The sequence below is a fragment of the Diorhabda carinulata genome, chromosome 6, assembly GCF_026250575.1.
Source record: "Diorhabda carinulata isolate Delta chromosome 6, icDioCari1.1, whole genome shotgun sequence".
Taxonomy (NCBI): Eukaryota; Metazoa; Arthropoda; class Insecta; order Coleoptera; family Chrysomelidae; genus Diorhabda; species Diorhabda carinulata.
This window is the reverse complement of record NC_079465.1, coordinates 24,760,198-24,773,333: the sequence shown is the minus strand read 5'-3', so window position 1 is coordinate 24,773,333 and position 13,136 is coordinate 24,760,198. Positions and strand designations below refer to the sequence as shown.

Sequence of the window (13,136 nt, the reverse complement as noted above, 5' to 3'; positions counted from 1 at the left end):
CTCGGACCACGACCTTTACCTACCCACTCCAAGTTCAGAATTCGTTGAGGGCTCAATATTTTACAACGCGAAAAATGCACAATCATTTGCCGATTGTATTAATATACGTTTTGTTCCATAAAATCCATCGATTTCGTGGACAACGAAATTTATTAATAGTTAAATCGATTGTTTATCAACTACTAGTTATAAATGATTGTAAATTGGAGAATATTAAATCAATTTACAATATTATAAACAATTTTAGTTCATCGGGGAGTATTGCAAAAAAATTTCCTGTTTATGCTTCCGATTATAATTCGGCTTATATGTTTTTGGGTATATTATCAGTATATTAGTTTGGATCCAACGAAATTTATGTGCATTGTTAATTTATTGGAGGGTTTACGACCGCCACTTCGTTATATGGTCAAATTAATCGGTTTTATATTGTTTCATACGTATATATGTATTTTCTATTATAGTTCAAAATTGTTTCTGAATACTCCGATTTTGTAATTGAGATCGCCATTATTCCGTAATCGCTTATTAAACATTTTGTCGATGATTCGAGGTACTTCAAGTATTTACCGAACCATTTGTATGGGATTATCTAAACTGTCCATTACGATTTTTACGCTGTTGTCATTATCAAAAATCTGACAATGCAATTTTAAGAATTGAAAAAAAAAATCATGGAAACCAATCGTTGAAGTCGAATCAATCACCACGAAACCACAAATATAAACAAAAACGTTACAAATAATCCAAAAATTGAATCCACCGTATAGTCCTCATTTACCAGCCAATGATTTCTACTTTTTCTTGCATATCAAAAATGAATTTCGAGTTCGGTCTTTCTATGCTAATAATATACTGCTTAACAGGTTTAGTGCCTAAATTACAAAGACTTTTTCCTGATATTAATCATCTAAATGAGATCGATCTATTCAATACCAAAAAGAAGGAGCTCCACCGCATTTTGAAGGTACAGTTAGAACCGGTTTTTCCCAATAGGTGAATTGGGAAGATGTGGAACGATCGAATAGCCGGCTAGATCCCCCGATTTGACTCCTCTCGATTATTTCTTATGGGGTTATTCAAAATCTAAAGTATATGTTAATAGATCAGAAATAAAGCTGATTTTAAAGTCAGGATAACGAAAGAAATATTGTTAAAGACTTTATCAATATTTTAGATCCTAAAAATGAATTTTCTCAGTTATGATTGCACCAAACTTAAAAAAACTTTTCGAAGGGGTGCTTTTAATCCAGAAAGGGGATAAAATTTCTCAAATTGTAAATAAAAACCGATTTTTTTCACATGGTTTAATTGATTCCATTCATACGGACCGCATTGCGGAAAGAGTTTTGCTTTTGCTTGTTTGGTAGATGAATTTCGTCGGGCAGTATAAATTCGGATTGATGAAATTTCACGAATTATTATTTGATGAAATAATTCGCTACCAAATCACGGGAAACTAATGATTCCACGCCAAACTAAATCAAAATATACCTTGAAACCATTTCCGAAGTCCATGCATACTCAAAATTCAGAAATGATAGTCCGTCTGATGACAATCGAACCGTATTTAGTAATTCAACACAATACAAGTCATGCATACACGATTCTCATACATCTAATTTCGGAATTAGACAATTTCCATTTAAACAAGTCCATTCGATTGAATCGGGATACGAATAAATTATTATAGATAGATTTTCCACGAGTTATCTTTAAGTTTCTAAAGTCGCATTCGATTATTTCCATATTTTTGTTGAGTTCTTCAACTTTGTCGATGTTATCAACTAATTCATCCGCTATTCATCAATGAAAATCGAGTTGATCAGCTGTTGGTTCAATCCACGTTGAAAGTCATAGAAACCAAGATGAATCAAAACTTAAGTAGCAAACTTTTCATAATATTCACGTTAATTTCTATTGAGATTTTTTGTTACAGAAAATTTTCGACTTGCACATACATTTTCTCAAATAAGATCGATTCGCAGCATCTCCCATAGGATATCTCTGGTTGCTCTTAATTCCTCGATCAGTACGATCAACGAGGAATTCGAGACTAGCTAAAATTAGTTTATTCTTATTTAGAATGAACGTCGGAAAAGGAAAGTTAAGCTAACGCCTTTAGGGAATTGGAATAATCCGTGATCTTCGTTATTCTGGTCGAATCGACAGAAATTCAACTAATGTTTTTCGAAAAATAGGACAATCAATTATTTAATTATCTAGTATTTTTTTTTTATAAAACTATTCACCGAAACTGATGCAGTTGCATTTCTTTTCAAATATCAAATACTAGAAAAATATCTAGAAGCACCAAGTCAAGTGATTTTGGTGTCCATTCTAATAGACTTTTGTCAGCAATCTTTCCAATTTCCAATTTTATTCTCTGTATTTTTGATTTATGATTTTCTACAGCAGAATGAAGATAGAGAAACTGAAAAAGTCTCCAAAGAAAACTGATTCATTTGTAGAATTCGATCTTTTGTAAAATTTTCTTAAGTATCTTTAGAATTGAAACAAAAACATTTTTTCGAATTAATTCTTCGTGATTATTATTTTTTTTTCTTTACAGTCGATTGTGATAACTGGCAGGAGTGGTGGACTTACGATGGTATCTCTGGTAAGTACGATTAATGCTCTAACTTTATATCAAATCTAATCACTTATCTAAATAAATTTACTGGAATTTCAAAATTTCGAAACTCAGTCTTCATATAATTCTATTCAGCATGTTTATATATTCAATTCTTTTCATAAAAAACATAGAGCATAAATCAGACTGAACTTGACGCTCTAAAGCCTCTTGGGGTTTGTCATCTATTCTTTTATACACACAACTTAAGAGAATTTAGAAAGAAAAACTTTATCATGGCCATATCGACGATCTTGGTGTGAGTTATTTATTGATAGTATTGATTATCGAACACTCAATCATCTTTCCACTCAATAATTGTTTTTGCTCCACCGAGTAGCTGGTGATTCACAATAGAATTGAAAGAGAGAGAAACCAATAATAAAAAGAACTTACAAGGAAAGTGGTGAAGATAAAAGACTTATAATGAAAAGATTATAAAAAGAACAATCAAATTATTATGAACTGGAAACTGACGAAGCTACAAGAAAAGTGGATATAAGGTAGAATAAAGAAAGAATTGATATGAATAATAGAGAGAAGATAATGGAGTAGCTGTAGATTGGAAAAAGACAAACTCACAAGAAAAGTGGTGAAGATGAAGGACTTATAACGAGAAAAATACAAAGAGAACAATCAAATTATTATGAACTGGAAACTGACGAAGCTACAAGAAAAGTGGATATAAGGGAGAATAAAGAAATAATTGATATGAATAATAGAGAGAAGATAATAGAGTAGCTGTAGATTGGAAAAAGACAAACTCACAAGAAAAGTGGTGAAGATAAAAGACTTATAATGAAAAGATTATAAAAAGAACAATCAAATTATTATGAACTGGAAACTGACGAAGCTACAAGAAAAGTGGATATAAGGTAGAATAAAGAAAGAATTGATATGAATAATAGAGAAAAGATAATAGAGTAGATATAGATTGGAAAAAGACAAACTCACAAGAAAAGTGGTGAAGATAAAAGACTTATAATGAAAAGATTACAAAAAGAACTATCAAATTATTATGAACTGGAAACTGACGAAGCTACAAGAAAAGTGGATATAAGGTAGAATAAAGAAAGAATTGATATGAATAATAGAGAAAAGATAATAGAGTAGATATAGATTGGAAAAAGACAAACTCACAAGAAAAGTGGTGAAGATAAAAGACTTATAATGAAAAGATTACAAAAAGAACAATCAAATTATTATGAACTGGAAACTGACGAAGTTACAAGAAAAGTGGATGGGAGGTAAAAAGAAGAAAGTGGATAGAATGAAGATAGAATAATGAACCAATAAGAAGAAGAAATTAGACGCACTAATTATGGAAATATATGACAACCAAGAGGAAAAGGAAATGTAGATACAAGAAAAGAGATACCTGGAATTGTGGTCTGACAGGTGAAGACGTAGAATACTGGAAGAAGAGACGTTATAAAATTATGATACATTGTGGCATTGGAAATGTTCTTAAGATGATAAACTTGATATGAAGCACTATTAAAAACAACGCGAGTGAGCGTCAACAATTTATGTAGTATCGTAACTATAATTCACCGAGGAAAGAACAAAAAGCATCAACCATACGGGTGCATACGATATAAAATTTTATGCTTAAAAATTTGTATGGGGATCGTGAAAGGCGACATCGGCAGCACTGAAATTGAATCCGCTACGTCGAATGCGAGCTTTTACGATGTACTTTCAAATCGCGAACGATATTATTTGACGTGTTATGCATCTTATATTATTTTTATTCAACCGTGAAAATTGAATAATAGATTCGAAGGGAAATGTTTTGTTTTATTCAGTGAGATTTTACAGTCAATAATAATGTATCTCCCTTTTTATTTTCAATAGACTATACGACAAAACGTCAATTGCGTTTTTTGAAAATCCACGATCCTTCGTATCTTTAGAATCTGTATACGAGAGCGGTTTGAAAAGTTTTCGAAACATTTTTATTTTCAATAGACTATACGACAAAACGTAAATTGCATTATTTGAAAATCCACTATCCCTCGTATCTTCAGAATCTGTATACGAGAGCGGTCTGAAAAGTTTTCGAAACATTTTTATTTTCAATAGAATATACGACAAAACGTAAATTGCGTTATTTGAAAATCCACTATCCCTCGTATTTTTAGAATCTGTATACGAGAGCGGTTTGAAAAGTTTTCGAAACATTTTTATTTTCAATAGAATAAATGACAAAACGTAAATTGCATTATTTGAAAATCCACTATCCCTCGTATCTTCAGAATCTGTATACGAGAGCGGTCTGAAAAGTTTTCGAAACATTTTTATTTTCAATAGAATATACGACAAAACGTAAATTGCGTTTTATGAAAATCCACTATCCCTCGTATCTTTAGAATCTGTATACGAGAGCGGTTTGAAAAGTTTCCGAAACATTTTTATTTCCAATAGACTATACGACAAAACGTAAATTGCATTATTTGAAAATCCACTATCCCTCGTATCTTTAGAATCTGTATACGAGAGCGGTTTGAAAAGTTTTCGAAACATTTTTATTTTCAATAGAATATACGACAAAACGTAAATTGCGTTATTTGAAAATCCACTATCCCTCGTATCTTTAGAATCTGTATACGAGAGCGGTTTGAAAAGTTTCCGAAACATTTTTATTTCCAATAGACTATACGACAAAACGTAAATTGCGTTATTTGAAAATCCCCTAATCCTCGTATCTTAAAAATCTGTATACGAGAGCGGTCTGAAAAGTTTCCGAAACATTTTTCTTGTTAGGAAACAAAGTCATAGTAGTATGAGAAAGTGCGTTGCTGTCCTGTTATTTGCCACTTTTTTGAAGATTATCTATAAACATAATTCCTCGAGTATCTCAAAAAAGGTCGTTATTAATTTTTCAGTCGATCAAACCGTTTTAGGGGCAAATTCTCTGTTTACAACCCACTATCTTCACTATTTTTTACCTTCAATAATGTAGTGTACATCTGCTTTTATGTATTGATACAAAAAATTGCTCAATAAGATCTAAGAAGTATTAATTCGAATGTACTTTTGATTAAGGGGCGTTCAGAAACTACGTGGTCATATTATACCCCTTTTGGGACCACTCCCTCGCTCCCTTCCCGATTATAAGTGCTTTTGTTTCACTATATTTCACGTTTTCAACAACATCTTCATGATTCTCAAATAAAATCTTTCTATAACAAAATTTCATCTGAAAAAACCTAAGAAGCTTTGTCTTTCTTCCCCCTTCACGTGGCTCAGCCACTTATCCCCTCTTCGTGTCCAAGCTATGTGATTTATGGATATTCCTTTAGCATATGACAATATATTTTGCTTTAATTAGATTGTCGTCTAGTATCTTAGGTTATTAATTCGTGTTAACTTCTTCAGGTTGACGTCGGAAACTTTTCGTAGATTCCACGTAATGCTAATCCTTCTAAAAAAGATTGGTATTCATCAAATATATAGAAAAGATCTTTACCGACGAGTATAAAACAATATTTAGTTGCCTAAAACTTCTTGTTTTATTCCATTTAAAAACAATATTACCTAAAATGTAGATTTTCCATCAAAACTCACCATCATGGGTTCTGTACCACACTCCTTTCAAGTTATCTATTATCAGGAATTAGTATTATGTCTTGATCGCCCTTCCTCGAGCTGTTTTCTTTTTGTCGTGTTTCTTTAAAGAAGGTTTCTTATCTAAATGGTTTCCAAGATATTTAAATCCCGCCCTTTGTGGGATTTTATGCTTGTTTATTGTTACGAAGGGACTGTTTCATCGCCTGTTTGTGAAGGTCATCTTGAATGCGCAATAATTTTAACTATTGCTACAACCTGTATCAAATTGTTGAGATAAATCGTCTGACAATACATTATTAAGTATTTAACTATGGAGTACTGATCTCCAAAATGATTTAACAATGAAGGAATGAATTTTTTAACCAAAAGTGTGATTAACATCGAAGAATATTCCTTTTCTATTTTCAAGTCTTCCTTTATTTTATTTATTATCATTTTTACTTGCTTGATAAGATTATAAATCTGTTGAATGGATCAAAAATATTATTTCATAAACCTACAAATGATTTTACAGATTTGTCTCTTTGAAGACGCAGTTCACACGAATTTTCGTCCATTTTTTATCATTTTCACGTGTCTTTTCAGGTCTACCTCGCGTTGACAAAAGTTTTATGGTCCTGGTTCGTATTAACTCCACGGTGTCCCTCGGTTTTGTCCTTAACTACGAACTGTTACAGTTTTCAAAATACGACCAAGATATCATCATTCGGAATTTGATATTATGGTCCTTAAAAAGAGAACACAAAAATTTTGTAAGCTTCTCAAAATAGTCATTAACCTCTTCATTGTTGGAAAATTTTGAACCACGGAACCATTTTTTTAAAGTCTGGGATCAGGAAATAAATCGACGTGGCTAAATCTGGTGACTAGAGTGCATTAGGTAGCAATTCAAACTTTTGGTTATTGCAATAAATGAAGTGTGAGCTGGTGTTTGTTCTTAGACAAATGTGGACGATTTTTGCTTGATTTTGTTGCTCAAATGTTGCATAATAATCGCCGATGATAGTTTATAAGATTTATAATAGATAAAAATAATAATAAGAAATATCCCGCTATTTTCTATACGATACTTGTTTCTCTGATTAAAATCTTGCTCTATCCGTCCATTCGAACTTAGTGATGTTCTACGAAAACGTTAATCCAATCACACTTTTCCTTGTAACGCTAACAAGATTTTTCAAACTGGATTTTAATGGAAAGTGAAAACCCTCTGAGCTTGGTCTTGGTGGCGAAAAGTTATGAAAGATATCGATGTTGACAGATCAGGTGGAAACGTTTTAGAGATATTGTCAATATTTCCAATGATAATAATATCAAAATTTTAAGTTACGAGGCCTAACTACAAAGTAATTTCCTTTTGATTATATAAAAAACCATTACCAGGTAATACAGAGGATCTAGCTAATTCATGGCTAATTTTGGTATATTTGCTACGGGCTTTATTGTAAAATTCGACAGTTATCCATGATGATCCACATCGTTAACTTGATCACTGTTTGACTCATCTTCTGCTTATTGAGATGGGGACAATTCTCTATCTCGTGCTCGTGTTTTTGAGTGGTTTAAGCGCTTTAGAGAGAGCACTGAATATGACCAGCGTCCAGATCGTCCTGTGACTGTTTCAGCTGTTTCAGCTCTTGCGTCAAAGGGTCTGCTCAGATTTCGTTGGAAGGTTAGAAAAAGATCTACTTTGAAAGGGATCCGATTTGAGTCGCTCCTCACCAAAGAAGACTTCCAGTACTGTTTCGATCAATGGAAATAACGTATGGAAAGGTGTGTAGCGAGGGGATGGGAGTATATTGAAGGGGTGCATTCGAATGTAGAATAATTTTTATAATAAAACTCTAATAACCAGACCTCGTACGTTGTGGTTGTACCTCGTATTCAAGTCAGATATTCGTAATCTGTACTGTCTTGTTCAAGGGTTTCTATTGACAAACGTCGTCGATGCCATCTGGCGCTTCGACTATAATGGACGTTCACAATTGATTGTGTGTTGTATGCAAAAACAAAAGCTTGTCTATAGAGTCGCCTCTTCGTTTATAATTCCTTACTAATTATTCATGAATGAAAGGTCCTTTGGAGACAAAAGTCGACAGCTTTGAATTATTATTGGCGTTGATCGGATTCCAATTTATTTTCGACACGGTAATAAAATTTATCGCTACGCAAATATTCTGAGAAAAAAAATAAACTAATACGATAATTCTTAAAAAAATCAATATTCGATAATTCATATCTTTTATTTACTCGCAGGATGTGATTCTCGTAAGACGAGTGGACGTTTGGATGTATTTAGATCGGGAACTTCTCTGACAGTCCTCGTATTATGATAAACCTAAATAGAATAGAAGTTTTAAGATAAATAAGAGGAATTATTTATAGTAGTACATGGGTTGATTGTTTTTTAAAATATTTTTTATTAAGATTAATATGCATGCATTTGAATCAATTTCCATTCCGATTAAGGTACCTCCAAAATATGTAATTTGAACTTCTCAACAATTCAAATAGCACTCGTATTACAACACGTTCTGAGTACGTCCACTATTAAAAATATCAAATTTGAATTAAAAATTTAAGTAGCATCCCTCGTATGACGGTCCCACTCACCGAATTTTAGTATTCCACTAAATCTAGGCAGAGTCGGCTCAAGGGTGGGGGCTCGTTTGTAATGTTACTGAATTAATAAATCGCATGAGCTCCAAATTGTTTTTGAGAATTTGATCAAAGCTTTGGAAACATTTTTTTAAGAACTAGAAAATTATTCAGTTTTCCAAAATCTCCCGAATTTTCCAGAAACTTAAATGGAAATTACAAGTTTTCAAATTTACAAAATAAAATAGTATGAAACACTAGAAAATTTTCAAAATATAATAGAAATTTCCCAGAAATATGTGGAATTTAATCAAATTTTCGATTAACTAGAAAGATGCAGAGCATAAACAAATTTCCAAAAATTCTTGTGAACTTGAGTAGATTTTAAAAAAATTCTTGTTGTCTCAAAAATCATTGAGAAGAATAAAAAATAATATTTTCCATGAAACGAAAGCCGTATTGTCACATTTTTTTGGTTTAACCACGTAAAATTTCAGTAACATCTCGGAAAGTATTTAATTAAAAATATATGTCGTGGAAAAGCGACAAATTCGTCCAAATTAATTTCCGCAATTAATCAAAAAGCATAGTTGCACATTTCATTGTCTTGAATTCTACGTCCGCTTTATAAGTTGACATAGAATAAAATAGCCCTAATAGGGGCCAATTTTCATAATTCTATACACGTTGATGATGTCCTACTTCGGAAAAAATAGAATGTTGTATACAAACATGTCAAAATTTATGGGTTTTTTGAGATAATATTTGAGAATACATCTTTATATCGGAAAAGTCACGAATTTTTTTGTTTTGTCCTAAAAAGTCAAAAATCACGTTACTTTCCGGATCAATTGTTTTATGGAAAACTGAATTTACATGATTTTTCCTCAATGTTCTTTCTATAATATTGTTTTTTTTCCGGACAAATAATTCCTTTCACAAATTCCTGGTATTTAAAAAAATATTTCTACAGAGATTTGATAAAATTTGAAACCAATTTTTTGTCTATTTTCGGAGCGAAAGGATCCATTTTGATTTCTGAAATTTTGTAGTTGATAGAGTTGTTGTAATTTTTTTATGATACTACCAACGTTTTTCTGCGTATTTTCTTGTATTACAACGTTGCCATCATACAACTATAGATTTTATAAATTTATATATTGTAGTTTTCACAAAATAAATATACTTCAAATTTAACCTCGTATATTTCCCACAAATATCAAACTGATAGAGCCTAATAAGAAAAGTCACTTAGACACACATTTTGTCAATCGATTTTTGTCAAAAATAAAACGATATCTCGAATAGTTTTGAAAATATCCAATTATTTACGTTGCCCTATAGATTTTATAAATTTATATATTGTAGTTTTCACAAAACAAATATACTTCAACTTTAACCTCGTATATTTCCCACAAATATCAAACTGATAGAGCCTAATAAGAAAAGTCACTTAGACACACGTTTTGTCAATGGATTCTTGTCAAAAATAAAACGATATCTCTAATAGTCTCGAAAATATCAAATTATTTACGTTGCTTTATAGATTTTCTAAATTTATATATTGTAGTTTTCACAAAATAAATATACTTCATTATTAACCTCGTATATTTCCCACAAATATCAAACTGATAGAGCCTAATAAGAAAAGTCACTTAGACACACGTTTTGTCAATGGATTCTTGTCAAAAATAAAACGATATCTCTAATAGTCTCGAAAATATCAAATTATTTACGTTGCTTTATAGATTTTCTAAATTTATATATTGTAGTTTTCACAAAATAAATATACTTCATTATTAACCTCGTATATTTCCCACAAATATCAAACTGATAGAGCCTAATAAGAAAAGTCACTTAGACACACGTTTTGTCAATGGATTCTTGTCAAAAATAAAACGATATCTCTAATAGTCTCGAAAATATCAAATTATTTACGTTGCTTCATAGATTTTCTAAATTTATATATTGTAGTTTTCACAAAATAAATATACTTCATTATTAACCTCGTATATTTCCCACAAATATCAAACTGATAGAGCCTAATAAGAAAAGTCACTTAGACACACATTTTGTCAATCGATTTTTGTCAAAAATAGAACGATATCTCGAATAGTTTTGAAAATATCCAATTATTTACGTTGCCCTATAGATTTTATAAATTTATATATTGTAGTTTTCACAAAACAAATATACTTCAACTTTAACCTCGTATATTTCCCACAAATATCAAACTGATAGAGCCTAATAAGAAAAGTCACTTAGACACACGTTTTGTCAATGGATTCTTGTCAAAAATAAAACGATATCTCTAATAGTCTCGAAAATATCAAATTATTTACGTTGCTTTATAGATTTTCTAAATTTATATATTGTAGTTTTCACAAAATAAATATACTTCATTATTAACCTCGTATATTTCCCACAAATATCAAACTGATAGAGCCTAATAAGAAAAGTCACTTAGACACACGTTTTGTCAATGGATTCTTGTCAAAAATAAAACGATATCTCTAATAGTCTCGAAAATATCAAATTATTTACGTTGCTTTATAGATTTTCTAAATTTATATATTGTAGTTTTCACAAAATAAATATACTTCATTATTAACCTCGTATATTTCCCACAAATATCAAACTGATAGAGCCTAATAAGAAAAGTCACTTAGACACACATTTTGTCAATCGATTTTTGTCAAAAATAAAACGATATCTCGAATAGTTTTGAAAATATCCAATTATTTACGTTGCCCTATAGATTTTATAAATTTATATATTGTAGTTTTCACAAAACAAATATACTTCAACTTTAACCTCGTATATTTCCCACAAATATCAAACTGATAGAGCCTAATAAGAAAAGTCACTTAGACACACGTTTTGTCAATGGATTCTTGTCAAAAATAAAACGATATCTCTAATAGTCTCGAAAATATCAAATTATTTACGTTGCTTTATAGATTTTCTAAATTTATATATTGTAGTTTTCACAAAATAAATATACTTCATTATTAACCTCGTATATTTCCCACAAATATCAAACTGATAGAGCCTAATAAGAAAAGTCACTTAGACACACGTTTTGTCAATGGATTCTTGTCAAAAATAAAACGATATCTCTAATAGTCTCGAAAATATCAAATTATTTACGTTGCTTTATAGATTTTCTAAATTTATATATTGTAGTTTTCACAAAATAAATATACTTCATTATTAACCTCGTATATTTCCCACAAATATCAAACTGATAGAGCCTAATAAGAAAAGTCACTTAGACACACGTTTTGTCAATGGATTCTTGTCAAAAATAAAACGATATCTCTAATAGTCTCGAAAATATCAAATTATTTACGTTGCTTCATAGATTTTCTAAATTTATATATTGTAGTTTTCACAAAATAAATATACTTCATTATTAACCTCGTATATTTCCCACAAATATCAAACTGATAGAGCCTAATAAGAAAAGTCACTTAGACACACATTTTGTCAATCGATTTTTGTCAAAAATAGAACGATATCTCGAATAGTTTTGAAAATATCCAATTATTTACGTTGCCCTATAGATTTTATAAATTTATATATTGTAGTTTTCACAAAACAAATATACTTCAACTTTAACCTCGTATATTTCCCACAAATATCAAACTGATAGAGCCTAATAAGAAAAGTCACTTAGACACACGTTTTGTCAATGGATTCTTGTCAAAAATAAAACGATATCTCTAATAGTCTCGAAAATATCAAATTATTTACGTTGCTTTATAGATTTTCTAAATTTATATATTGTAGTTTTCACAAAATAAATATACTTCATTATTAACCTCGTATATTTCCCACAAATATCAAACTGATAGAGCCTAATAAGAAAAGTCACTTAGACACACGTTTTGTCAATGGATTCTTGTCAAAAATAAAACGATATCTCTAATAGTCTCGAAAATATCAAATTATTTACGTTGCTTCATAGATTTTCTAAATTTATATATTGTAGTTTTCACAAAATAAATATACTTCATTATTAACCTCGTATATTTCCCACAAATATCAAACTGATAGAGCCTAATAAGAAAAGTCACTTAGACACACATTTTGTCAATCGATTTTTGTCAAAAATAGAACGATATCTCGAATAGTTTTGAAAATATCCAATTATTTACGTTGCCCTATAGATTTTATAAATTTATATATTGTAGTTTTCACAAAACAAATATACTTCAACTTTAACCTCGTATATTTCCCACAAATATCAAACTGATAGAGCCTAATAAGAAAAGTCACTTAGACACACGTTTTGTCAATGGATTCTTGTCAAAAATAAAACGATATCTCT

The 13,136-nt window shown here is 30.5% G+C and overlaps 1 protein-coding gene across 1 annotated transcript in view; it reads left to right on the top strand.

Annotated features, from left to right (window-relative positions):
- Positions 1–13,136, top strand: part of LOC130894913 (carbonic anhydrase-related protein 10) — a 174,984-nt gene that overhangs the window by 32,779 nt on the left and 129,069 nt on the right. Inside the window, exon 2 of the mRNA XM_057801946.1 lies at positions 2,573–2,620. Coding sequence (XP_057657929.1) covers positions 2,573–2,620 — 48 coding nt within the window. The remainder of the gene's footprint in view (positions 1–2,572; positions 2,621–13,136) is intronic.